The sequence below is a fragment of the Amblyomma mixtum genome, chromosome 2, assembly GCF_055824585.1.
Source record: "Amblyomma mixtum isolate Tamu chromosome 2, ASM5582458v1, whole genome shotgun sequence".
Classification (NCBI taxonomy): Eukaryota; Metazoa; Arthropoda; class Arachnida; order Ixodida; family Ixodidae; genus Amblyomma; species Amblyomma mixtum.
Genome location: NC_143013.1, coordinates 318,134,275 through 318,162,270, shown reverse-complemented (window position 1 = coordinate 318,162,270; position 27,996 = coordinate 318,134,275). Strand labels below are relative to the sequence as shown.

At 45.8% G+C, this 27,996-nt stretch overlaps 1 protein-coding gene across 4 annotated transcripts; it reads left to right on the top strand.

Annotated features, from left to right (window-relative positions):
* Positions 1–133: 133 nt before the first annotated feature.
* Positions 134–27,989, top strand: LOC149365122 (Na(+)/dicarboxylate cotransporter 3-like). Of its 4 annotated transcripts, none has more exons than XM_089575198.1 (15): positions 134–1,176; positions 4,055–4,243; positions 5,748–5,867; positions 10,394–10,543; positions 11,241–11,356; positions 11,827–11,957; positions 12,772–12,844; positions 14,227–14,376; positions 14,465–14,584; positions 15,932–16,012; positions 17,962–18,069; positions 19,424–19,604; positions 22,047–22,208; positions 23,917–24,054; positions 25,503–27,980. In XM_089575198.1, the coding sequence occupies exons 3-15, from the start codon at positions 5,766–5,768 to the stop codon at positions 25,731–25,733; spliced, it is 1,743 nt and encodes a 580-aa protein (XP_089431324.1). In that variant the 5' UTR covers positions 134–1,176; positions 4,055–4,243; positions 5,748–5,765; the 3' UTR covers positions 25,734–27,980. The 4 variants fall into 4 exon arrangements, with proteins under 4 accessions (XP_089431324.1, XP_089431326.1, XP_089431323.1 ...); XM_089575197.1 differs by lacking the exon at positions 134–1,176 and adding an exon at positions 2,253–3,415; XM_089575200.1 differs by lacking the exons at positions 134–1,176; positions 22,047–22,208 and having other exon boundaries at positions 2,252–4,243; positions 25,503–27,989.
* Positions 27,990–27,996: the final 7 nt, after the last annotated feature.

Sequence of the window (27,996 nt, the reverse complement as noted above, 5' to 3'; positions counted from 1 at the left end):
TCGTAGTTAAAGAAAAATTCGTCAGGGTCCGGGGTTCGAACTGGTGGTCCCGGATTCGAACCCCGGACCAGGACGAATTTTTCTTTAACTAGAAGTTTCTGAGAAAACTGTATAACTTTCCTTTGTAGCCGTATGGCTGCGCTTGGGTGGATGTCAATGAGTAATTACTCCCTTTTTACAAATCTACTCCACCTTGGGGGATTCCTCTAAACATTTGATTAACGAGGTCAAGACAATTTCAGTTTTTATTTTTGTAAGGAACGCGAGCTCTGCGTGCATTCGCAGATTTGTTGCCTCAGCATGACAAAGCGACGTACCTCAGTGTAAGAGAACGCAATATGTGCCTAAGATATGGAAGTGGGCTTTCATCACGTAGAAACGCATTTTGCGCAGCGTGCTTGCAAGAGCACACGACTTATGTTCGCGTAGCGTGCGTACTGTTTCACCGCGAGAGCGATATGAGCGACTTTCTCTGCTGTGTACGGTGCTTCGGTCGGTATAGTATCTAGTTACAGATATCTCCCTCCTTCGTCTTTACCGTAGGAAAAAAAAAAGAAACAATGATTCCCATGTAGACGTGAGCCATAAAAGACGAAGTAAACGTGGAGTCTCTGCTCTGCTCTCTTTCACTACCTCTACCTTGTTCCCTTTCCCGCACAGGCAGAGGTCGAAAAGCCAGACAGTTCTTGCGTTTTGTGTAGTCATAATGTTTATATCACGGCACATATTTAAGGCCAAGAAGTGGGAATTGGGCACACAGATGTGCAATGGTTCGCTACGCGGAGAGCTCCGTAAGAGAGCTCCGTAAGCATAACAAACTTGCACCGCGACCGACCGTGCAAAAGGTGCGGCTTTTGAAGAGCTAACTCAAGCACTATTCACTAGAATTTCGCGCTGCACCAGATGCATCAAGCAGGGTCTGAAGCAAGGCCGGTGCCGCAGTCAGACGGTCCATTCTCCCATTTGCCAAGCTGCCGTATCTGGGACCCTCGTAAAAGTGTGCACGAGCAGTTGCCTTTAGCTACGTCGCTGCCCTGCGACTGCCAAGCAATTAGCCTTCACGAGCTGCGTGGCTGACACGTTTTTGGCTTTGACCTTGTTTGTGTCTTCCTCGCAATAAGACCGTCTCCCTTCTGTCCCACATCACCAAGGCGTCGTCCCTGAGCCAGAAGGCAAGTCAGTAAAGTTTATTTCGCCTCGTTTCTTCCAGATAGCTTCCGAAAAGCTCTGTTTAGTTTCAGCTATGTGTTCGCCATGTTGAGCTCTAGAGGCAGACAACACAGTGGGGTCACGATGAACACGCTGCATATTAAAAGGACACAGAAAACAAATTGAGGCGGCCCTGTATCGACAGGGCACTGCGTTCTAATCCCGAAGAGACCCCTGTCGGAGGAAGCGGAGCTTCTATAATCTACGAAAGGTCAAAGATAAAGTGCAGGTGTCGCCATTAGCGGACGATTTCGCAAGTAAAATGTACACTTCGACATAGATTTTTCGGTGCTGATACCAGAGGCTACGCTTCACTGCCATTTATTTTGAACCAAAGGCAGCGCGTCTGTTTCGATAAGAACGTCCTAAATTTGTACCGGCGTTTCATCGCCCGCCTATGTCTTTACTCTTGTTAACTGTTGTTTTGCGTTCTACCATTTAGGTTTCCACAGCGCGTCTTTTTATTCCGTAACTTTTTGTTTCTGCTCCAGTTATCTGCTAAGAGACAATCTGCCAACTTTGCGTCCTTGTTTTGAAATTTCAATGCTGCGTGGCGGGATTTCAGTTTTCCTTGTTGATTCGCCTGACCTCAAGTATTACCTGACCTGACCAGTTATTTTGTAGATTTCTCTCCCCTGCGTTTATCTGTGCATGTGCGAGTGACAAAGATGGTGGCGCGCTTCGGTTCCCGCCTTATAATAGCCTGCGCTTTCGAATCCTTGAATAAACAGGTGGCAGTCCGTGCCCGAGGTGTCGTATTCGTTTCTTTATCCCATGCCCTCGTCCTTTTGCGCAGTTTCTGAGCTTCCTTGAATCGATCAAGCAGAAAGATTTGTTAATGCAATTTTCCAGCCGTAAATGCATTTTTTGCTGCCGCACAAACGCCCACATTTCCAGAAAGAGCAAAAGAATAAATTTTTACACTAAAGAATGATTGTCGCAGTGTCCCTCTAATGTAGAAACGCGTTCGAAGCGGTGGCATCCCTAGGGGAGTGTGGAGCAGACCGGATGCAGCGTAAAGGGGGAGGGGGGGGGGGGGGAGAAGTAAGGAGACGAACGAGCAGGGTTTTGACTTGTCACACGAGTCTTCGTGTTTCAGACTTTGCAGGGGAGTTTGAACATCCACTTAACTAACTTTCATTTTCACGCGATTGGCAAGGAGAACAAGGTAAAACCTATGATACGAGTATTTTTATATGCTAAATATTCTCATTTATTCCAGATTTATTCACCCAGTTAGCGTTCAGATTGTGAGTCGAGGCATAAACCTCCTTTTGTCAAAAACGTCAGGCTCTTTCTTTACTTCTTCTCGTTGCAGAAATAAACCTTTCAATATTCCCTTGAGGTTCTATAGAGCAAACGCACGAAGGGACAAGACAGACGTTGAATATTTTCACTGCGATAGTTGAGAATTCATCTACCCATTTCAGCACTGGCGACTGGCAGATAGCTGCGGATGGCATGGACTGAGAAAAGACATTCATTTCGCCTGATTGTATGAATCATTTCATTGTCATGCGGTGTGGCTCATTGCTGCAGCCACTTTCCAGAGGGCGATGTACTCTCTCCTTGGCATAAACAAGAGATGATCCCCACTTCTCTGTGCTATCTCTACGAATGTGTGGTCTTAATGTTTTCTACGTACCTCGAACCCCACCTCCTCCAATTCCCAAACTGTTCATTCTGAATGGCCTGAGTTGTTGTTCTGCTACTCCAGCGGATCCGTTCGGCCATCCAGACGAAATTCCATACGTGGCCATCGCTGGCAATCTTGACGTGTGACGCATGTGCGCCGTGAAAATAATGTGACCCGGGGATGTGCTCGTGGGTTTAGTTGGGAGTTTATTTAAATGTAATGACAAGCTCATCTTGTTATAACGCCATTACATGGGAACGACAAGAACGAAAGCTCGGGGGAGGAGGGGCTGCAGCATCTGGCGTTGTACAGACAGAGGAGGTTGGCGCCTGTGACCTTTGGGCAGCAGTCTGCGTAAGGGGTCCAAGATGTTCCCTTTCCCGATTACAAGGCGGCGCTTCCTGCCATTTACACTTCACCTGGTACTATCAGCCAGCCCAGGATCACGTCACTCCCAGCACAACATCTGTGAACTGAAAGCACGTATTCTAAGGCCAGGATAAGCGATAAGATGCAAGATTGCGCTATTTGCGCTGCTCGGAGTTTCTTTTCCGTCATCTACGGTCACATGTGAGTCTAAACGGCTGCGAGACATTTTAATTCCGTAAAATATCGCTCGTTTTCTAAAAAAGCTATATTTCCGGGTCTTGTTGTACAACATGAACTGGTGGGCGAGTTGGTCTGACATATCTTAGTGACGGGTCTTGTTGCGATCCCATTTTCATGCTGATAGTGTCGAAAGCACTGGCAGTTTTTGGTTGGTGCTGATCAGATAGTCGTCATTCTATCTCTATGAAAGAGATTTTTGTTTGATGAAATTTTCCACTGAAATTGCACAGCAGTTCAAAAAGGAAAAACAAGACAAAAGGAAAAAAAGGGAACATCTCAGTACAACACGACCGCTGTCAAGGGGCTCTGTTTAGGCTGCACTGTAGGCTTCTGCTCCCAATTAGCAGTCGACACCGGCTAATTACTGTTCAACAATGTCCTTTCTTTTGGCGTCTTCGTGAATGAGTGAGCCTTTCGAGGAAAATTTCATACCCGGACGCTTTGCGATACCTGGCAGGAGATTTCAGCGAGCTATTGTTTTCAGAGCTTACAACTTTGACGTATTGACTCAAGACGTATCTTTGGCAGTGCTTATTTTTTGCTTGTTTCCACCTCACTGGCTTATTTTTCTTTCTATTCGCTGCACGTGGCTGCTTCTAGAACTCCGTTTCAGCCGCACAGCCGTCGCCTATCTGCCACCGGCTATGTCAAGTGGGCTATAACTGAACGATAAGAAGACTTGACTGAGGAAGAGGTCGCAGCTGGTCACGTGAGCGATGAAAGCAATGTTTTCCTAGCAGTGTCGCAGGTCAGCGCAGCGGGGAAGTCCCTTCACCTGAATCAGCGCTGGTGAGTGTGCCATTCTCAACACTTCGGTGCTGCTTTCAACCGAATGATGAGCTCAATAGGCAGGATGCAATGAAAAATGACGGAATGTTTGCGAGTCAACGTGGCAATATTTGTTAGGTTTTTTAAAGCTTCCGTTTTTACCCTTAGTTCACCTTGCATTGCTCGACAGCAGGCGCGGTACTATTTGTGCCATGTATTGCTAGGATTTTTGTTTTTGCTAAAAAGAGAAAACAGGAGGGGGATTGAGCGTAATGTTTTTCACGGAATATTTAACGCTTGGAGGGCAGGGCAATTAATTCATCCCTCCACCCATTATTTATTCAATACGCCTCCGCCCGAAAGTAATTAAATGACTGAAAATTTGCACCTAGAGTCAAAAGTATAGCTCCAGAAAAAATAACTTGAAGAAGTGAATTTCGACTGAACTTGCGGAAGTGAGAAAGGAAGTGCTTACGACTGAGTGCTTAGATGTTACGTTCCTTCAGACAAATTTTCCAACCTATACGATACAGTTTACCGTCTGCGTATCATTCTCAGACAGTCTTTCGACTTCAGTAATTGTATTTGATTGAAGTCATGTCTTCAAAAGCTTCAAATATACAAAAAACTCGGACTCGCGAAAGAGCACCGTTGGAAATCTATTTTCAATTCAATTCAATTCAATTCAATTTATTTCTTTCCATGGAAAGAGGAGCTGAGGCAAAAGGCTGACGGCGAGATCAGTCGTTTCAATACACGAATTATCTGAATATTCTTTAGATGTGACTGAATCCTGATAAAGTTCTGCCTCGCGTAATGCCCGGTTATGCTCACCTATGACATTGCGGTGAGGTGGTGCTGCAGAGAAGTGTACGTTAAGGCCCCGCCCCCCTTGGCATTTTAGACGTCGTCGCTGTAGTGCAATCTGCATCTGGCAGGGCTCAATGCCACCGCATTCATTAAATATTGAAGAAGCGTCGTATTCATCCTAAGTATTAGAGTAGCTTTCTCGCTGTTGTGGCAGCAATGCGCGCATTTTTAACAGATCATTCTGAAATTATTATATGCACGTATCAATTACTTCTTTTGCTTGCAAAACAGTTCTTCAACGCATACAATGATTTACGTAGATATACACATCACAGCTGCAGCCTTTGAGCTTTAATGTTTGTATTTGAGTTACCGACAAACTTATGTGCCATCAAGGGAGAAGTAAATTAGATGACCGCCGGAACTGGAGCCTTGCTACATAAACTTCCGCGGATAACAGTTATAGACATAAGCGCACAATCTCTTTGAAAATCTGACAATAGCTGGCAGACAGGAAAAAGGAGGAAGTTAACTAGATTAGACAGAAGTTGTAGACATAAGTGCACAATCTGTTTGAAAATATGACAACTTGCACTTAGGAAAAAGAACGAAGTTAACTTTTTCATTTTGTGTGTTTGTCGTCAACGTTGCGAAACACAACTGGCAAGAAACATCAGTAAAGACGTTAATTCTAGCTTCTCTCACCCCTTTCCAGAGACCCGCTTGCTCAGGCATGATGCATCTCATCAAAGCAGTCCAGATTCGCTGGAGGCTCATTTACATATTTGCTGTTCCGTTGCTTTCTCTACCAGTAGCCTTTTCTATCAGTGGAAAGGTATGTACAGCAAAGCTTTTTCTCTCCACTGCTCAGAAGTGTCATGAAATATCGAACTGCTGGCGGAAGACAGTGGGGGCTTCTTACGTACAGGGTTCGTCAAAAATTCCCAGGCCACAAGGTCTGCTTTCCAGCGGCATATTCTGCCATTAGAGTTATCAAGGTTCACAGAGGTGAGAATGGTACTTCTCCTATGCTTTATAGAAAATTTGGCTCAGGGAGTGTCGTAAGTGCCCGACTATAGCGCTCGAAAGCAGACCCTGTGGCCTGGGTTTGGTTTGGTTTATTGGGGTTTAACATCCCAAAGCGACTCAGGCTATGAGAGACGCCGTAGTGAAGGGCTTCGGAAATTTCAACCACCTGGGGTTCTTTAACGTGCACTGACATCGCACAGTACACGGGCCTCTAGAATTTCGCCTCCATCGAAATGCAGCCGCCGCATCCGGGATCGAACCCGTGTCTTTCGGGTCAGCAGCCGAGCGCCGTAACCACTGAGCCACCGCGGTGGGGCCCTGTGTCCTGGGAATTTTTGACCAATCCTGTACCTTTTGACCAACCTAGAAATTTTCCCGCTGGCGCTAACTGGAAGTGTATATTTTCCAGCTGGGCACGATTTTCGGTTCAAATATTTTGTGGGCCTTTAAGTCTGCTTACGTGGAGGAATGCGAAAGCATGAGTCCTGAGGAAAGGAAAGGGCACAGGAGCTTTCAAGTATCGGCATTTTGGAGGGCACCTCAACCGCGCCTTGCTAGTGTCATAGGTCCAAACCTCCGTCAGCCTCCAACTTCACATCTCGACATCTCGGTGGACACATCAACTGCACCTTAAATGAAAATGTAGTCTCAAAAGCATGAAACTGAAGGTGCACATGTCATTGGTCCGAACCCATGTCGCAAGCTAGCCTCCAACTTGACTAAAATATGTAAGCTATATGCACGAAGAAATGCTATAACACCACCCGGAATGCTGTATGACAAACCGCTCAAAATTTTGATGAAGGTATTCGGGAATAATGCCACCACATTGAGGTCAACCAGTGGTGACATCGCTGGGATTTTGTTTGCACCTTTTAATACTTCCTCGCACATCTTTTAACTACCCCCTCTCTGCACGTGGCAGCGATTGTGACTCAGCCCAAGCCAATGCGCAGGCCCGTGCCACGTGCCCGTGCACTCTTCCTTTAATCCTTCCTACAGTCGCAACAACAGCAACCCTTTTGATGTATGTTGCTCAAACCAACATTGTTTCGGTGGACGCGGAGTTGCGCCGTGCGTCTGTTTCAATCATTCCTCCTTTCTCCTGTCTGCACGTGGCAACGATTGCGATTCAGATCGGGTGTGGCGCCATCACTGTACGTATTTTACGTGTTGTCCTGTCACGTCATCTCGCACGCCGGCGGCTCGGGTTCGATTCCCACCTAGACTCTAATTTTCTTCATTATATTCTAATGTCTCATGACTAACATGACTCATGACGTCATATGACCGATGACGTCACAGGGGACCAACTTGCGGCGACGCAATCTGCGGACACTTCTGGCGCCAGCATCGCCAACGAATGCTTTCGCATTAATAACCCAGCTGGACAGATGTCATTCCTGCTGTGATTGAATGGTTTCCGGTTGGAAAGGCATGGTTTTCGGTTCAATAATCATATTGGAAACAGAATCTTTTTTTTTTCACAGAGAAATTATAATATAATCATGCGCCGTTCTAATGAGCGGGAAGGTTTAACAACTTGGCCGCGCTTAGCTCAAGCGAACTGCAGCATGCCTTAGTGCCACCACACTAAGGGAAAGAAAATGAGTTCATCTCGCTGTAGGTTTCATTTATTTTACGCGTAGACCTCTTTCTTCTTTCTCTCCCACGTTAACCCCTTCCTTAAGGCGCGGTTCAGGTGTCCGACGAGATATGCGAGACAGATACTGCGCCATTTGCTTTCTTCAAAAACCAATTACTAATGCACGCTAACTAACTGTGGGTTTTAGGGGTTAGCATGTTTCTTAGCAGGGAGCGCCCGTTGTTCCTTAAGATCGACTTTCGCTGTTTACCTATCTCTGCTCTCTTTCAGTTCTTCGGGCAGCAATGCCCTTCGCTGCTCAGTAAATTGGAATCATATGCGAAATTAAGCCCGACAAAAAATGGCTGGCGGTTTAGCATTGATAAGCACGAAATATTGTACAAAATCACGGTTTTCTGCAGGTGGAAACAACCGCCATGTACCTCTAACCGCTATTGAGGTGTCTATTAGCCCAGGGATCTAATTATTCGCCTTTCCTTTCCTCCAAATCAACGGAATCAATGTTTTGCTGGTTTTGAGAAAACAAATAGCGCATAACTGCCTCAATTTCTAGGTGAACGCCAGCACCTCCTCACAGCGCAATTGAGGAGTCCATTGACCCAGTGAGCCAGTTACACTTGCTACACAGATACTTCACACAAACGCACACCGCTGAAACTCGGGGATAGCGGATAAAGTGGTGTCGCACTGAAAAGACGTATTAGCTTCGTAATCCCTATGCTTCAGCTGTAGTAGTGGCCAATATTGCTGTTTTGATGTTCTAAAAAGTTCTCGCGTAGTCTATCAACGCTTCTTTATAGAGGCGAAATTCACAAGCACACCTTTGCTCAGATCTTGATAGCCCGTACAGAACCCTATGTGGCAAGAATTAATCCGGAGCCATCCACAACGGCATGTCGCCAAGTTAGAAGAACAGCTTTCGCACTTTGCGGTTCACATAAGAAATAATTCCTTGCTTTGCTGTGTTGCTTCGGTGAATGCGCACTTGTTTGTTGTGGCTGTTTGCAGATATTTATAGTCGGCGTCTGTCGGAGAGAATTGTGCGCGTTCTTGTATAGTGTTTTGGGATGCTGAAGGCGATCACTGCTTACGGTTTTTAAAGAAGGAACCCAAAAACCATTGGGAAATCAGAATCAGAAACCTGAAATAATTTACTGTGATCAATGATTTTAGATTGCATATTTTATATAGCAGGGAGTTCACAATTCAGCTCAGGAATTGCTCAAGCAGTCCCTGAATTAAAAAAAAATCACAGATATTGATGTAATTAAGGATATAATTACATATAAATCAACTATTACAGTTTATCTACATTTAAGAATATGCTCATATTAACAGTTACAAATATAATGGCATAACGAAACACCATGGACGTGGCAGTGGTCTCGCATTTTATGTCAGACTTATGTGCATGCTTCATAAGACGAATTTTCGTTCTTAATCCCTGTTGTAGAAATCTTTGTCAGCGGCTTTAACAAATGTTATAGTTGCTGTCATGCGCGTATATAGATCCCCGCAGTGAACTAGTCGCAATAATTTCATTTATTAGAACTTGGTTGAATACCTTCATTAAAGAAAACTTCGGTTTGTTGTCATGGGTGACGTGAACATTACTTTACTCTGCGACGAGTGTAACACACGTGAATTCAACAAAAAATTTCGACGGGGCACTTTGGTGATCTAAAGTGCGATGAGGCAAAATCCTTTCCCGCAACGTTTTATGAAACGGAAGGATGGTGGTTCGATTCTCGCCTTGCACAAGATTTTAGGATTTTTTTTCTTGTTAATGACTAGTTAGTCATGACTTGTTACTAAAATGACTAGTTATGACTTTCACTTCAGATGTGACAGACGGACAGAGTCACGGCCGCGAGTATGAGCCATTAAAGGCTTTCCCCTTAATATTGTTTCTTCCTCTGCCTGTTGTAACCATATAACTCAGTATACTAGACTGACCACTCAGACAGCCACATTATTAGAGTTTTGTATCACAAGCCAGATGTCTTTGGAACCTTTCTCTGGTGTACTCAGTTGTGATATAAGCGATCATTTAGCCGTATTCAGTTTCCTCCCGGATAAACGCAATGCACATTTTGGTAATGGAGTCAGTTACACATGTAGAGGAATCGACGAAATTACACTATAAAATTTAAAGCACAAAATGACACCTTCAATATTTATATACCAGTAGCTTACCGTTTTCCAATATTCAAAATTTTTGTCCGAGAAAGTTGGACATGGAGTGTTCAAGTTAAATCTAGCACATGCTTATTAATGCAGACGTTAGGGGCTGAATAACGCAGTGGATATTCAAAGAATAGATGGAAACGAGAACTAATCCTAGTATGAAAACGTCTCGTCACTTTGTGGCTGCACTACCTGGTGAATGACAGAACCGGAGCATTAATATCTAACCTCTTTCATCTCTCTTGGAGATGCGCCATGTTAGATGCAGTGGAATTTTACGCCAAGCGTACATCCTGCCAGAAGTCTCTTTAACTGCCGACACGGCTATTAAGATAATGAATTGAAGATAATGAATTGGCAAAATGCTTTATTACCGTACAGTGAGCACACCGTTGTCTGACCGCTCAATAAAGCCTCCGAAATATTCCTTCTTTACCCTCGTATTCTGCGGTTTCGCTCATTTTGGTAACCAGTTCGCTGCCTTTAAGCGGCATAACTTCAAGTATAACTAAGTTTTTCTTTGCATCTCTGCCTTCAAGGCGGGATGGTGTGCCTACGTTATCACTTGGATGGCATTCTACTGGTCAGCCGAAGTGATCCCACTTCCCATCACGTCGCTCATGCCTGTCGTGCTTTTTCCTCTCCTTGGAATCCTATCATCTACGCAGGTCTCATCGTTTTATTTCAACGTAAGCTGCCCGTTCTATCTGTTCAATTCGTAACCTCAATAAATCTGTGTAACTGCGTACAGTCGTCCGAACACCTGCCTAGAGCGGCACGCTTTGTTGTGCGTTTATGACAATCACCGGGGGCTGGCGGGCCAAATATGGCATTTAAACATATTAATAGCTAAACACAATCCATGCGAATATCCACGCACGATGAGGTCTTGTTTCGAGCCAGTCGTACTCCCCGGTGCGCCGCTCGAGCGCTTCACACCGCTGTGTGGACAACTGTATGCATTTATTTTGTAGCAAATTGGCGCAGTAGTTTAAGCTTATTAAGGAGGTTAGAATTACGATTCAGATACTTTCCTTGCTGTGTTGTGTGATTTCGGTGTATCTACAGGCATGCGGTCAGTTTCGTTTTCAAAATTTACATCCCAAAATTCTGTTCTAGAGACGTTCTTACCTTTACTTCGTTTTTGGCTTTTTTGTGTAAGTTCATCCTTTTATTTAAATGTGTTTACGAAAGAAATACCAATAATTCTGCATTAGTCATTAAGGTAACCAATACAAGAAGCTTTCCAACAGCACAGCTATGCCTACTTCGTCGTTAATACTCTACTGTGTCTGACGTACAAGCAGGAAAGTCTTGGTATTCAATGTGGAAATGCATTTTTCTTCCGCGTCGTGATTATAAAGCGGAGCGTTTTTGTTTTTGCAGGACATTGGCATACTTATGATGTGTGCTATGATTTTGGCAGCAGCCGTAGAGACAAGCAACCTACATAAAAGAATAGCGCTCAAGTCTCTGCTTGCAATTGGAACTAGCAACCGAAGGTGAGTTCTCTCCTTGCTTTATCATCCGCAGGCCAACTTCAGATTCATTGCTAATTTCACACATAAATGCTGTTCTGCATGAATGCCAGCAGAAAGGTTTGAATATTCAAGAAAATGACCTTCCAAACAACCTGCAAAATTTAAAAACTAGTCGCAAGGTTTAGGAGCACGTTTAAAATTACAGCAACGTACCTATTTTGAATAAGTGTACAATGCACCACAAATCCGCCGTAGAATAAAGACAATGAGGAGTCTTCGTTCCTGCATGAGCAGAAGTAACATTCGATATTCCTTTGTGAGCGCGTCGAAGGCTGCAGAGGACATTTGTTTAGTAGTCGGCGATGAAATAAAAGATAGGGTACAGAAAAGGCCAGTAGGAAACGGCCGAGCCAAAAGTACGCGGTTGACTGTTATCGCAATGGGACCTTATGAAATGATCTCTTTGGCTTTTCTGACCCCCCTGCGTTCAGACTGCTGCTGGGATTCATGCTGGTGACGATGTTTCTATCAATGTGGATTCCCAACATCGCCGCTGCGTCGATCATGACCCCCATCGCCATGGCCGTCGTTGACCAGATAAGAGACAGCTCGACTGCAGCGAGTGCGTTCTAGGGCACAAGTGTGTTAAAAACACTGCCACGGGCACCGATACGGACCGTTCACGCAGGAGAAAAATTTTACCCTCAATTAAGTGCTTCCTCGGAGGTCCTAACGTTCCCTCTTTACCTTAATTGCGTTTTCGGACCCCGCGTCTTAAGCTGTAAAATTAATAACAGTATTCGTCGAAGAAGGAACGGCAACATTTTCCTATATATGTTTCCTATATATGTTTTCCTATATACCCCCTTTTATTTACCATGATTGACCGACTAGCCCAACAACGTACGCTCCCATATATCTTATAGAAGGTCAGGCTATTACTCCTATTCTTTCTCGTTCCCTCTTTCCGCGTATGCAACTTTAAAAATTTTAGTGTGAGTGCTAGTGAATTCGTGAAAACTTTCTTGTGACAGCCATAATATGAACTATGAACATTTGTTAACAATGAACAGAGGTGGTAACTCAAACTAAAATGCTCGTTAGGCACACCTTCTAAGCCCAGCTTTTCACTCCCCTATCTTTTTAATAAGGCTCCTTTGACTATAAATCTCAAACAGAAATCTTTGAACGAAATCGAACAGTAGTTTTTGCTCCACTTGAAGAACTGAAACCAGTTAAGCACTATCCTTTAAGAACGCTTTGGGAAGTGTACGTGGGTCAGGGGAAGCATAATAATGTTTGCGACCAGGCTGTGAAATTGCGAATCAAGTAAGATTTTTATTCCTTTATCTGTATTTGCTTCCTGCTTTAAACAAACCAATGAATAGATGGAGGTTACTGAGTGTGCACAATTATTTCGGGCTTTCTTCTTCCAGGTTCCGAGGAAAAAAGGCTTGTGCAGGATGCGGAAAAAGCAATTCCATTAGCGTCGCCAAGTGACGCGTTAAGGTACAGCTGTTGCTCAAATAAAAGTCTCCGGACACATTGCTTGATCGAGAGAAAAAAAATACACAGTGTTTACGCAACCACAACGTGAAACTTTAAACTCAGCGAAAGCTTGGTACGCAGAGCGCTCTTGGCTATCTACGATGCCTCACATCGCTCGTTATATCGGTGTGGTCACGTCACTACACTGTCACGAACTGAAACCTTCAGTTAGTTCGAGCGGCATACATCAACGCCTTTACTCGCGCCAATGGAAACGTCATTCTTTTAATGATATGACTTCGGTATGACGTAGATACCTGCGTTCACGCTCATTGGAGCACAGAGCGCTGCCGCATAAGCTAGTCACACTAACTCTCCCCTCTCCACCGCATTCTTCGCTTTGCAAGCGCGACGGCGAGAAGGCTAGTTGCCCTCCTCGCTTCTGCGAACCTCCTCCTTGTCATCTGTCTTTACTGCAACCTCCGCGCCATGTTTACGCTATGGTTAAGTACATTGTTTATCTCAGCGCTTATTCATCCTTCCACCCTACCTCACTTACGCGCAATCTCCAACCGGGCTTCGCCGTCTCCGACGCGGCAGCCCACAGCGCAAGGTGGCGCCTCTACTGCGTGCCGCTCGCGCAATCCCTGGCGGACGGCATCATTAAATGCCTATGCTAGTCCGACGCGGCTCTGCGTGTGCTTCGCGGAAAACGTCCCATAAATAGCTTTCGCTGTATCGTACTTTTAATTTGTTCCTAGGCAGCAAGATTTGCGACTGGACTGTTTAGCGACAATCCGGTTGTACGCTAGGCACTTAAACGGCTGAGTACCTCCACACGCTTCAGGAATGCAGTGTGTTGGTGGAGCTGAAAAAGGAATTAGGAAGTGAACGCTGAGGGTTTTAATGCAATTGCCGGCCTGTTTTAACGCGACAGCGTTAAGGACACCCTGAGCGAGAGATCCACGGAACATTCCTAGAGGAGCAACCTAGTATCATTACCTGTAAGACCGAGAGTGGCCGCAGGTAATTCAAATTTAATGCTACGGTACAATGAAATCTGCTAAATAGCAAAGATGCGTGTATATAAAGCGTAAATTATGAGTCTACCTGATTTAACCATTAGCTGTAGATTTCTAACAACACTGCTTCTGTGCTGGTAGCCGTTTGGCTGCGCTTGGGTGGACGTCAGTGAGTAATTACACCCTTACTACTGCATCTGTGTACAGCCCGAAATTCGAAACTGCAGCGCCATACAATTACATCCGCGAAGCGTGTTGAATTTTCTCCGATTCGCTATTAACGATGTACCTCGTATGGAAGACTATCGATGCTGATCATTCGTAAGGATGTGCAGCCTCTGCGATGTTCGCAATTTTGCTTGCTCTCTTCGATCATTTCAGCTGTTCCTCAAATGACAGATGTGACGACCGACGCACCAGGCTTCTCCGTGCTACGATGGTGCTCGGTGTGGCATATTCAACCAGTATCGGCGGTACGGGGACACTCATTGGTACTGCACCTAACGTCGTCCTGAAAGGCATCTTTGATGAGTAAGTGCGCATAAGCCAAACTTGACATTCGGATCTCCCGTTTTCACTGCCGCCCATATGCTCACGGATCTGGTGCCCAAAAATTTAGCATTTTTCCAGGCTCAACGGAGATCACTTTTGTCACGTGGCTTCTGTACAATACCCCAACAATGCTTCTATGCCTTCTGTTCAGCTGGGCGTACATGCAGTGGAATGCAAGGGATGCCATGTGAGTGTTTTAATTATCTTGCTCGGCAGCTTTCTCTACCAATTTATTTTCTTTCGGACGTTTGTAACACAGCAGTTCTCAGCAGTGTTTCTTTAGTGGGCACTTAGGTATCAGTTTCAGTATTTTTCAGGCTTCAAATCAAATTCCTAGTTAGCACACCGCTTAAACAACTGAAATCACCAAGTGTAACCATCTAATTACCGATCTTTGCAGTCACTCTTCAGCATTCTTGCTTTTTATCGCACATTAGAACACTGCCTTACGCGTCTTTTCTGCACTGCTGGCATTTGTGTTCAGGTGTAAAATGTTTCGGCTATGTATGTGAGGATTGTGCACTGCGGGCCAAACTTTACTACCTGGGGCTGAAGACTTTGTTAGACCACGAGTCTTTAGCTCCTGCTCCATTTTCTCTGAAATAAACTGAAATAAACAAAGAAAGAAAGGTTCTGCAGCCTTGCAGTGAACAGCTACTGTGTGAAAAGGAATGAGGGAAGCGAACTGAGAACGGACGGGACCTCTGCGACTTCAGTCTCATACCTGAGGGCCCATTGACACTGAGGACTATCTGTCTAGTTAATCGCTAAATAAGAAGGTAGAGGGCTGAGGCACGTCACTATTACGGAACCAGTTTTCACGGTATAGTTTATATAACAAAATGAGGTGATGAAGTTAAGCAGAGCGATTCGAACCTCAGGACTTGCTGATCCTCAGCTTCACCATTCGGTATGCTGAAGTAGTATCAGTAACTGATTTAGGTATGATGTCAATTTTAGTAATAAAGAACAGTTACATAATGCTTAGAGAAGTACCCGAACGATATGGAGATGAATACAAGCATGAATTAATTTTAAACTGCTCGGTCTTTCGACTTTTGTGACGATGGCTAGCCAATAGAAGACCACTGGGCTGTGCCAACCGAGTCGGCAGACTCTGCTGGCACAGTATTTCATGACCGAAATTCAGTGACTTCATGGTCGGTGCAGGTTTGGTGCTTAAGATATCAGGTTCGTTGTCTTTTTCCATTAGCAGTAAAGAAAATTGAGCTGTAGCGTAACATTGACCGTTTTCCAATTTCTGCACTAAAATGTGCTCTGCTATCTGATATAGTATATTAAGCCGAATTTATCGCGAAAATGATCAGAATTTTGAAGGTTTTTTAGCATCATGGACTGTTTCTTTCTTGATATCAGATCATTTTAGCATTGCTCTCTAGTCCCTGACGACTGTCGAAGTCACCAAGTTGGGCTGCCGTTCATCTACCTTGCTACCTTTCATCTAAGTCTACCTTGTTTCAAGCTTTGAGTTCAGGGGTTTGAGGATTCTTTTTGTGCTCTTTGATTGGAACAGGTCAAGTGAGCCAGAGTCATCAACAGAGGAAAAGGTTCGAGAAGAAATCACCTGGCGCTACAAAGAACTGGGAAAGATCAGGCACGTATGACGTTTTTATATACCTCGTTCATTACCCGATTAGGTGTAGGCTCTGCACGGAACTCTGTGCTCGGTATACTCTGCACAACAAAACACTGTGTTACGCATGCCGTAGGTTTAAGCATTGTTTAGAACAAATGCAATGGTCGCATTTGCTATCTAAGAAAGGACAGGTGATACCAGCGCCAACTCGCCTACATTCCATGGCAGTCATCATAGAAGCATTAATACAGCGAAATGAAGACAAAGATAGAGAGAGATAGAGACAAGTTCAATGAATTAGGGGCAAACAGGTCGGCTGGAAAGATGGATATCGGGCCTGCTAATCTGCACTGGGGAAGCCGAAGAGGAGAAGAAAAGGGGGTAGTCATGGGTGACAATGTGGTGAGAAGAGAGATGAGAATATGCGCCCACACACTTGATGGCATCGAAACCGCGAGTCGTGGCCCGTGTCGCTCAAGAAATATGGAAACGTCTGCGCATTACTTGGACTGCTTTCCAAATCTGCGGCCAAGCGCCTAGAAGTAAGTCCTTCGAGAGTGTACTGCTGTCTAAACGCTTCAAGGAAGCGGCAACCAGCAAAATGAATATGTGAAAGAAATCAATGGAAGCATTTTATTCCCAAATGATTCATAAAACACGGAAAATTACTATTGACTTTCTGAACGTATTTCTCAGGAAAAGTCACGGCTTTTTGTGTTTAAATAATTAATTCTGTAATACATAACGCAAGAAGAGGCACAAAAGAATCCGCGGATTCTATGGCGAGCTATAAATAATGGCAAGTAGGTCTGAAAAGAAGAAGAAAAGAAACAAGCGAAAGAAAGCCCACCTTACCCGCCGCTCTGCTAGACTGATAAAATTTTAAGAAATATATTCCACACCTGTTTTCAATGGGAACAGAAGCATCGTTTTCGACTCAACGTGAAAAAAACAGCCTTAAAAATAAATAACACCTCTCAAGTTTGTTCTAATGTGAGCGTGTGAACTGGGGTACAAACGGAAACAATGTAGAGCTCAAGTCATTTTCATTTTTTTAGTTGCTTCTCTTTCTACCCGCTGCAGTGGCTCAGTGGCTTTGGCGTTCATCTCCTAATCCTCAGGTCGTGGTTTCGATCCCGTCCATGGCAGCCGCATTTCGATGGAGGAGAAATGCAAAGCGCCCCGTGCGCTGTGCATGCAACGGCAGGGCACTCCGCTCACTCAAAGCTAGTTAACCGCATGTGTCGTCGTGTTTTGTGTTCCGTCCGTGTCTCTAAGCGCTGTTGACAAATATGATGCAACAGCAACTAGCCCGACAGCTTGTCTTATTCTAGTACGTTAAAGAATCCCGGGCCAGGTGGTCTAAATTAATCCACAGACCTCCGCTACCGCGTCGCTCATAGCCCATATGTCGTTTCGAGAAGCTAGATCCCGCAATTTCCAATTTACAATTTTTTCTCTTAAGAAAACAACACGTATGACATGTCATGAGGAAGGTGCAATATCCAATGCGCGGAAGCAGGTTTGCTAGCCCCATCTCCCCTGCTGCCAGAGAGCACCCACGGCGGAAAGCATGCGCAAGTTTAGTTCTAACGACACATAGGAAAAGGGCAGTTAGTATCGTAGAATCATAAATAGCGCGACCCTCGCGCGAGTTTCGTTTAATGTCAGGCAAATTTCACTTCCGTACAGTCGTGGAATACAGAAGGATTCCAGTAGTCAAATGAGGTGGAACGGAATGTTCCATCTCTTGCGCCCAGTATAGGCGCTGTCCCAGTTTTGTGCATTTTGGACTCACAGGAAGCAGCATAATGAAATTGTTGCAATGCTGACTTTAATGAATAGATTAGATTCTTTAGAGTGTCGCATCAATACGACCGATCTGTTCGTGGGACGCATTTTTTTCTTTGCGATGTTTTGTGATGGCCGTAAGATGTGATCTTTTTTTATCCCTTGGATCTTTACAGCTTTGCGGAGGTTTGCGTGAGCGTGCTGATGGCGGTAATGATCCTCCTCTGGTTCGCCATGAAGCCTCAAATATTTCCAGGTTGGGCGGACGCTCTGCCTCATGGAAAGTAAGTTACTTATGCTGATCTTCCTCGTGACTACGACAACCATCTGATAGCTGGAGAAGCTTGGCGGTGTATTACGTGCCTAAGAAGGGCAGCATACGTTTTCCTCATTTGGGAACGGGGAATCGAACATGCCGAGGAAATATAGGCGTACCGTGCGCACAGTCGGCACCCAATTTACACATTTTTTTTTTTCAGTCACAGTCCCCAGTTCTTCCTGAGAGACACCACAGTGTTAAACAACCAGTCTGAAACTAGGGCGGTTTAACCAGCTGCGTGCATAGCTCTCGGATGAGAGAACACTCTGTCAGTACCGCACATGCAGAAGATAGCACCCGCGTCTGGAAACCACAGAGAACGTGTCATGAGTACTTCTCGAGGCTACCAGTACATTCTTCAGCTTTCGACCTTGCGGGACGAATATTACTTGGACCATCGCAAGAGAACACAGACAAAGAAGACGCTTACATTGTGGCACCGGAAACTTCTTGTGTCTGTCTTCCTCGTCCGCATCTCCTTGCTTCGTTGCTTGCTATGGATGCCGATCGTCGAGTAGCCCTAGTACTCTTAATAAGGCTGAGATCTGGGCGAGTTGGTATGCATTCATACTGGTGAGCAGCGCAAAAAAGGCGGGACAACAACAAGACAAGCGCTGACTATCAACTGAGTTTATCCACAGGCAAGGTGACGAATGCATCAGCAGTCCTTCCGTGGCACTTAGCAACAAGGAATTGGCTTACATCACTTCACATGTGACATAACTTTTGATTTTCACGGCCATTTTCACACTATCTTCTTACTTCTTTGTGTTATGTTTTTGTATATATACCCTTCCATCCTTCAATAAACTCAGTTGATAGTCAGCGCTTGTCTTGTTGTTGTCCCGCCCTTTTTGCGCTGTTCACCAGTATGAACCTAGTACTCTTGACTTCGTCGCGGAACACGGCAGCCACTCCAAAGATCAGCTGACTTGTATGCACGGTGGCAATTCGAAAATTAGATAAGGTTAACTGCGTCTACTCGGGTAATCTTTGCTTCCAAAGCTCAATCTGCAATATTCAACTAGAAAGATTAAACTTTCCAGTATACCTATCGCGGCATCGCGGCATGTATGGGGACTGCCCGCGAGCTATGAAAAAAGAGTAATACTTACAAATGACCGTAGGAGCAACGCGTTTACGCTTATGTAAACAGTTATTGGTTGAATGCTAAATATGTTTTTTTTAGAATACATACAGTTCTCTTTCCGCAGAACAACAAGTAAGTAGCTGATTTCGAGGTCTCCTAGTGTGACTTTTGTTTTCTTAGCCTGATGTAGCCTGATCCAGCCCGTTCCCCGTTCCACATATGGTCGCAGCCTGGTGAAGAACAGCGTCCCAGTGGCCCTGGCAACCCTGGTGCTGTTCGTGATACCCAGAGACCCCCACAACCCGTGGCAGTCGGCGCCGCTGCTCACGTGGCCGGAGGCGGTGGAGCGGGTGCGCTGGGGCGTCATGATTCTCGTCGGAGGAGGCATGACTCTCGCCGAAGCGTGCAAGGTTGATCAGCCCTTCAGCTTTTCAATCTGAGGTTTCAAGATCAGCATGTCCCCATTTAGGTTGAACTGCACTCTAAGCACTGAATGCTCCGCTTTTTGCCGCCAGTGGTACGCGACCGCGGTGTACATAACGCTGGCGCCAAACGCTCACAACGGGCGTCTAAATGAACTGCTAATTGCAGAAGGGGGCGTTTGGGCGCTTTTGTGCAGGCCATCAGATTGTGCATGCGTGGAAATTGGTGCAGTGCAGAACGAGCTAGGAAAACAAAGAAACATTCCCACATTGGCAGTGCATTCTGCTAATGATTCGTGCATATCGTAGAATTCATGAGTATGCCAGGACGCATTCATGTCAACTCGTAACTCTAGGACACAAACGTAGACAGCGAAAATTTTCTAGTCGGTACAACAGCTGCCGATAAATTAATACGCATTATGTTCGGGAATTGAACACCGCACTACCGTAAAAGGCCGGCGCGACTTTAGAAGGAATCATCGCCATTTTATCATGCCACGCCGCCGCGGTGGCTCAGTGGTTATGGTGCTCGGCTGCTGACCCGAAAGACGCTGTTCGATCCCAACCGCGGCGGTTGAATTTCTTTGGAGGAGAAATTCTAGAAGCCCGTGTACTGTGCCATGTCAGTGCACGTTAAAGAACCCCAGGTGGTCGAAATTTCCGGAGCCCTTCACTACGGCGTCTCTCATAGCCTTAGTCGCTTCGGGAAGTTAAACCGCATAAACCAAACCAAACCATTTTATCATGCCACAGTACGGTCAGACTAGGTCACTACAGATATCACTGTTCAAAGCGAGTCTTGGGGCCATACAGTGCTCCACGACTTGCCACCTACCGACGCGGAACAGTATCAATTTAACTTTTCCAGCCGACAGTACTGTTCAAAACTTAGATTATCTCGACAACGGATGCCACCGTTTCTTGCTTCGTCGTTTAGTTCGCGGTTGAAAATAATGTGTCCAGCATTAGTCTCGTGTGACGGTGCGCTAAACCAGCTTTTAAACGCCGTAGCAGCGCCTTACACGCGTCCATATTCCGTTTCTTGAATTTGGAGTCAGTTGTTTCAGTGCTAGCTGAAAACTTGACGTAAGTACTGGTGGCCCCGGATTATGTGATGCGCCGTGCTATGGCTAATCCTAAGTCCGTACGCCACCTCGTCGATAGACAACCGACGGTTGTTTTGGATCGTGGCTTCCACAGAAGGAATGACGTACTCGGTAGTCGTCATGCGTGGGCTTCCGGAACTTGTTTTGTCAGCCAGGGCTGAACTCCACTTTCCAAGTTTTTATGCCCCTTCGGGAAGTTAAACCCCATAAACCAAACCAAACCATTTTGTTATGTCACAGTACGGTCAGACCAGGTCACTACAGATAGCACTGTTCAAAGCGAGTCTTGGGGCCATACAGTGCTCCACGACTTGCCACCTACCGACGCGGAACAGTATCAATTTAACTTTTCCAGCCGACAGTACTGTTCAAAACTTAGATTATCTCGACAACGGATGCCACCGTTTCTTGCTTCGTCGTTTAGAATTACAGAAGGAATGACGTACTCGGTAGTCGTCATGCGTGGGCTTCCGGAACTTGTTTTGTCAGCCAGGGCTGAACTCCACTTTCCAAGTTTTTATGCCCCTTCTAAACCTGCTGGAGAGACAGATAGGTAGCCCCATACTGTCTTGGTCTTTCGATGAATAGCAGCGGGGTTGTCAGCCTCAGCCATCAAAAAATAGATAACCGCATGTTTCACCTCTCTGGTGAACGCTTTTAAGGAGGCGACATCTTCAGCCTGGAAGACGTCGCCTCACAACACTAAGTGGAAGTTAGAAATGACGTATCAAGACAAGAACGCCGCACGACATGACTGAAATTTTTTAACGTCATTTTATGGTTAATTTTTCACTGACCGACAAATTAAAACGTCTTTCCTATATTCGTAAAGTAATTTACTCATGTACACCGAATCACGCGAACCATTTGTTCCTTCCGTTTAAAAAAACAACTATGGTGAATAAAGCAGCCCTGAAGTGATTTTCGTGGACTTATTTCAACGCAAAAGATCTGTAGAGGTTTTTCTTTTTGACCACTCCGGTCAAGTTCAAAAGCTCTGCGTGGACCCTATAATTTACGGATAGCTTTAAAAAATGCCTACTCGCCACCGATCAGGCCGAAGACTCACTGCGCGTTCTTAGCCGCCGCTATCCCGCTAAAGTTGAGTGGAGAATCTGGGCGAGTCTTCTCAGTGGTTGTGCCCAAGTGACGTGGGTGGGACTGGGCGAAACTGGTGCAGTCCTGACCGTTTGTTTTTTTATTTTTACTGGATTGTTGGTGTATATTAATGCTAGTATGTAAAGAATCAAAGCCAGCTTAGCTATCACGCCTAGATCACGTATAGTCGAGCATTCAACATTCTGACCCTTCCGATGCACAGCAATCTGGGCTTTCGTCGATGCTGGTGGAGAACATGAAGGGCTTGGAGGTGCTGCCGCCGGCGGTGACCGCTTTCCTGTTCTGCTTCGCCGCCTCAATGTTCACCGAGATCACGAGCAACACCGCCGTGAGCTCCATCGTTCTGCCCGTCGTGTGCGACATGGTGAGGATACGGCATGGTGAAACATAATCATGGCTGTTTGGTGCAAGATCGCGCCGAAAAAATCTGCTGCATATCTCGGCTTGAGTGACGTGAAACCGGGATATGAGAAGCTCGGCCTGGCGAACTGACACCAATTCATATGAGATGGTGCTATACATGGTGGGCTGCGCAACAGGAACCAATATTCTGAAAAAAGTGGTACATTCTTCTGGAGCAGCAATGAAACATTGCTGGCAGTTGGCTTGAACACTTAGGAGTGCACTCAGCTTTTATAACTGAGGAATCACCTCAGACTGAACAAATTTTAGTCAAGGCAGACATGCAAAAAGTTGGAAGGAACACTTAAGATCCGCCGTAAGGGTATGACGCGATAAGTTAATGGGTTAATTCCCATATATGCAAACTGTCATCCTCTACTTTATATTCATATATATCTGACAGTCCTATACCCCTCCTGGCTTAGTGGTGCAGCGGTTAAGCGATGCGCCAATGCCCTGCGATGGCACGTACTCCCTGCGGAGGCGTTGTGCGCCCAGATTTTTCTTCCCGAGCGACCAATCATTAATTCAACTGCCGCCTTCGAAAGTAGGCAGTTTGCTTACTACCCAGTGGGCAGGTTGCAATGACGCCACAAGGTCACGTGACCCAAGTGGCCCACGTACCTCCTAGGTTGCTGTCTGGGGACCACCTGTCGGAGCCACGCCCGTGAACTTTTGCTCACAAAGCCAACGCCGGATTTTCTGGGGGCCTTTAAAGCTATCGCGTTACGAATCCTGTTGAACATGTGCATGCTCAGAGTCAGAAGAAATCAACTATTGGGGTGATTCTTATAAAGGCCCGTTTTCACACAGCATTTTCTTCCGCGAGCTGAAAAAATCGCGCTAAAATCGTGTCTATGGACTGACTGCGCATTTGGTCCAGTCCGCTAAAAAGAAAATAAATCCGAAACACTACGGGAAATTTGCAAACTGTGCTCTTTGAGGCTCATTTTATTACGCCTCTCAGGAAGTATAGCGTGCCATAAAACAGAGACATACCTCTTCTGTGAGATACAGAACCGTGAAAGATAGCAAAGGATATTCCGCCTCCCTAAAATAAGCGGAACACTTTAAACCTTGGCTAGCCTGACAAGAAAAGCCCTGTGTACAGCTGCGCTTTCGAATAGGAAAGTCTCAACAACGTGTATTCTGCGTGAAAATTTGACCCTTTCCAAGCATTACAGCCCGCTATTATGTGAGCCACATAGGCGAAGCAAACGTTGAAGGTTTACTTCATTTTCATTAGGCCTGCAATCAAAGTATTCTTTAGCAAAACTGTAGCCCGCTGGGCTTGTTGTCGACACGCTAGGAAAACTGTCTAGTCCGAACAGACTGAGTAAAGAGAGAAGAGCACGCGCCACGAGTCAGAGCTATGGTGTGTGTTTCTCCGTCTCCGTCCAAAGTGTTTGCGCTGAGCTGTTTTCCTTTCTTCACATTTTGCTCCTCGGTGGTATTCTATAGAACGTTTTAGGAAGTTTATGCGAGAAGCCTTTCCTTTTTTTAAACGTGAACAGAAACACCACCTGTAGGTTATTTCTTTTCTAAAGAGCTGAAAATCCATGCTCGATGAAGCTACGACATGGAAGCTTCCTGAAATGCGTGGTATACATTGTTCTAGTAATGAATATTGTGGTCCCTTCCGCTGATTTCGCATTGACCGTTGTTTTCAGGCTGTCGCCCTGAAGCTGCACCCACTGTACCTGGCGATGCCGGCGACCGTCGCCTGCTCCTTTTCCTTCATCATCCCCGCAGGCACTCCGCCAAACGCCATCGCCTACGACACAGCCAAGCTCAGCATCTCCGACATGGTGAGGGGAAGGGCACTGCAGTTCCCAACCACACCACTTTTAGGGCTGCGCAGTTGCAAGCACACCCAGAAAAGTACTGTCCGCGCTCGAAAGATGGCACGGGCTGTCAGATTCAGTGCGCATGCGCGGAAATCTTTCCTAGGGCTGCAATTGCGCGCAAGCGCGTGTAGTGGTAGTTTCAGAATGAATATAATGAACGCTTGCAACGAATCTGATAGTCGCGTGGATTCAGTTCGTTGCGTCAGAAGTTAGTTGTAGTGTGCTCTCCATTTTACAGCGCAAAACACCAAACTACAGGCAAAAGTACCGTTTATCTGTCTTCACTGTTCATTGTGCCCGGCTGTTCCTTAAAAGCTGACCCTATCACGGTGCTTTGAAAGTTCGCCAGTGAGGTCGTGTGTGCCTCCCCGAGACTCTCGCTGCCGAATAGCTGCGTTAGGTACAGATATTAGCAATCGCGACGGAAGCTTTTTGCGGCAACAAATGATAGGTCTGCGATCCTCCACAAAGTTGTAAGGGCGCAGCGACGAAACTAGCGCCGCGCACGTGCGCGCACAACGCACTCTTGCAACCGCACCCCCGGTTAACTGCAGTTTGAATGCCGTCTTTGTTATTCTTTTTTGGATTCGCCATGATCTTTTAGTACGAGTTGGGATGGGGGGGGGGGGGGGGGGGGGGACGTTCTCCACTACGGTGGCAAGTTTAAGGCATCTCCTTGTTCACTTTGAGTGGTGCGTAGACGGTTGTACGTTTTATCTGAAACGCAGTACATGTTGCTACGGTAGAACCACCCTTATTCGTGATAAGCAAAGCGTTATTTACATCTGCGGGGTTTATAAGTGGCTCGACTGTATTGCCAGTTTATACTGTTATCAGAAAGTTAGAATTATTACTGACAAGGTGCTTTCACTCACAATAAAGCGATATTAAGCGTACGCAATGATCACTGTTAAGCTTAGTCGAATACTCCAGAGGCTTGAAAGCACGAAATGATGGGCGAGTAGGTTTTGCATGGTATGATTGAAACAGCGCAAGGCCAAAGAAGAGAGCAGTGACCACTTATTTGAAGAAGATACCACTTCTTTGGCCTTCGGCCTTGCGCTGTTTCAATCATACTCCAGAGGCGTGCTTCACAACTTCCCTGACCTTTAAGAAAGGTCATGACCAGTACGAGATGACCCCAACTGTATTTGGTTAGTTCGGAATTATTCGGTAATTTTAGAGTGACGCAACAGTTTTGTTACGCTCCAGCTATATTGGTTCTGAAGTTACGCAGGGGACCTCGAGATTGAACAGCCTAAGCCATCACGATGGTCTGTGATACAAGGAGCAGTGTCCGTTTGATTTCACTGAATATTACGATGGGTACTTACAGAACACTTATTTTAAATACATACCGCCTCTACAAAATAATCCTTGTCTCAACTTTTCCTTCACGTTTGTTGCAGGCGAAACCTGGATTTTTCGTCAACACCATATGCGTACTCGTCGAAGTGGCCATGATCCACGCCTTGGGTTTTCCCATATTTGGCCTTTGGACATTTCCTGATTGGGCCAACCCCGACGGTAACCCGGAAAGCTCAACAGTAATTAGTGACGCCGCTCGTAATCTACCTGTTGAAAATTTCACGACGACGACAATGACTCTGCTAGCGGCAAACAGCACAAGCTTTCGGTGAATGCCTCCATGAACATGGTGCATAAAACCTGGGCTTCGGGACCATCGGTCACCGAGCGGAACGGTGACCAGTGGGCATGAAAAACAAAATGCAGCTAAGCTGAAACAAATCCTGAAGTTACCTCGATCAGAGGTTGCTTCCAGCGTGGCTGAGGTTTTGGTTTCAGCATATATTTGATACACTTGGCGTGCCTTTATTAAATCTGGCATGTTTTGGTGGTGGTCGCCAATATCAAGCAAGGGTGGTTCTTCGTTGGCATCGAGGGGATGACTGAATCAAGATCACAGAACTCTGAAAAGGCTCTATTTATAATCACCGCATATTCCAGAAAACTCTTAAAGATGCGAAGAAAATGAGTGCATGATTCTCAAACCTACCTGCATTCAAATCAGAATAAAATGATTTAATTGATAAAGTATCGGCATGTTTGCAGAAGAGTGCAGAAAGTCGCGCGTGTTACTACATTGCAAACATGTATAATTTTTTTTTTCACATCGACAGCTGTTAAGCGCCCTTTTCTGGTCTTTGCGTCATTGTCGTCATAGTAGTAGGAGTAGCACGTCGTGGTCGGCGCAACCGGTGGGTGCGTTGCCATGGGAACCACTCGGAGAGTGGTTGGTATGGAAGGAGGAAGAAATGGCGCAAGCGGAAGAAGGCGTAACTGGAGGTAGTTACCGTGGAAGGAGGAGAGTATGTTGAGAGCCCAGCAAAGCGTAAGGCGAGTGTGGTTACCATTGGTTAGGGAATGCACGGCGAGAACGTGAGGCGCAAGTGAACGGTGGTTGCCACGGGAAGCATCTTGAAGGCACTTACCCTGGGAGAAGGAGGAGGGCGGTTACCGTGGATTGAGGAATGTGCGGCGCACAAAATTTTTTTTAGGCAGTCTATAGGAGGGCATATAGGAGGAATCCTATATGCAACGCAATTCCTATAGGCAGTCAATAGACAATCTATTGAGTTATGGTAATACACTTTGAGTACATATTTGTCTATACACACTCAATAGACTTTGAATAGACAAGGGAAATATCTATTGAAAGGCAATGAAGTCTATAAAAAGTCTAGAACGCCTTGTTGAAGACGGAGGGGTCCTGAAGATGACTGACTCGTTCAGCCCCGCAGGTCCCGGCTCCGAAGGACGGAGTCGAACTGCGTTATCGAGGAAACTGCACAGAAGGTTTATTTTACATATTTACAGTTGAGATGGGAGTGCTCCGGTCACAAAATAACATCCCGTTAAATAGGGTTCGTATTCCCCAGATCCCTGACTGGGGAATAAAGTTCGGAGAACGATGAACAATCAGGTGGGCAGATGCAGACACTGGTGGTACCACCCACGGTAGGGGGTGGTGCTGGGCTCTCTTACTCTCTCGCAGTTAGGTCGATGGGAAGGGGAAGCCAGAGTCATCAAACAATGATGTGTCACCTTGACCACTGCGGCAAGTCTTCTGTGCGTTGCCTCCGCGGGAAAGGAGTTTCCTGCAGTCTCTCCGCAGGTGAATGAACGTCCTCGAACTCCCCCGCCGGATGTCCGAAGCACGAGACCTCTGTCGAGGACACAGCCGTCTTTAAATTATAAGTGCCGGAGCGTAGGAATGCGTAACCATCCGGAGGACGGTTACCATGGAAAGAGGAGGAAGAGAACGGTGAGGACGGAGGAAAGTAGCACAATCCATCTGGAGCAGCTGCTGCGAAATTCGTTCCCCGAGGAGAGGGGCATCGGTGGCGCCGCGCGCGTACAGCGGCGGACTGGAGAGGAGAGCAAGTACGTGGCGAAGACCAAAAAGACCTTTCTAGAACTATACAAGTATGAGCTGTCTCTCATGTTCGTTGCCCGAATTTCTTGATATGAATACCTTAACAGCTGTAGTTGAATCGCACGTTGCACAGTGGTAACCATCCTGCGAATTTTTTTGTGGTACGCCAAATTCATAAAAAAGGGCTGAAGAGAACAGCTGTGGTAATGAACCTTTCTCCCAGCTCTGCACTCTAATGTGGAGTGAAAAAAAAATGTGAATAGAAATAAAATAGATCAATACGTGATTTCGCCTGCTAATAGACAACTGGAGCCTTCAAGCTATACATCACATACCGTCTTGTTCATCCTACTAATTCTCAGCAGCTAGTGCCAACTAAATAAAGTCAATGGGCGATTTAGCAAGACTTAAAGAAGTGGGCAGTATACGCATACGGGCTTCCTTAAAAGTTTACCGACGTATCCGTAAGGCGTCTTGAAAACATTAAATAAAATGTGAACGAAAAC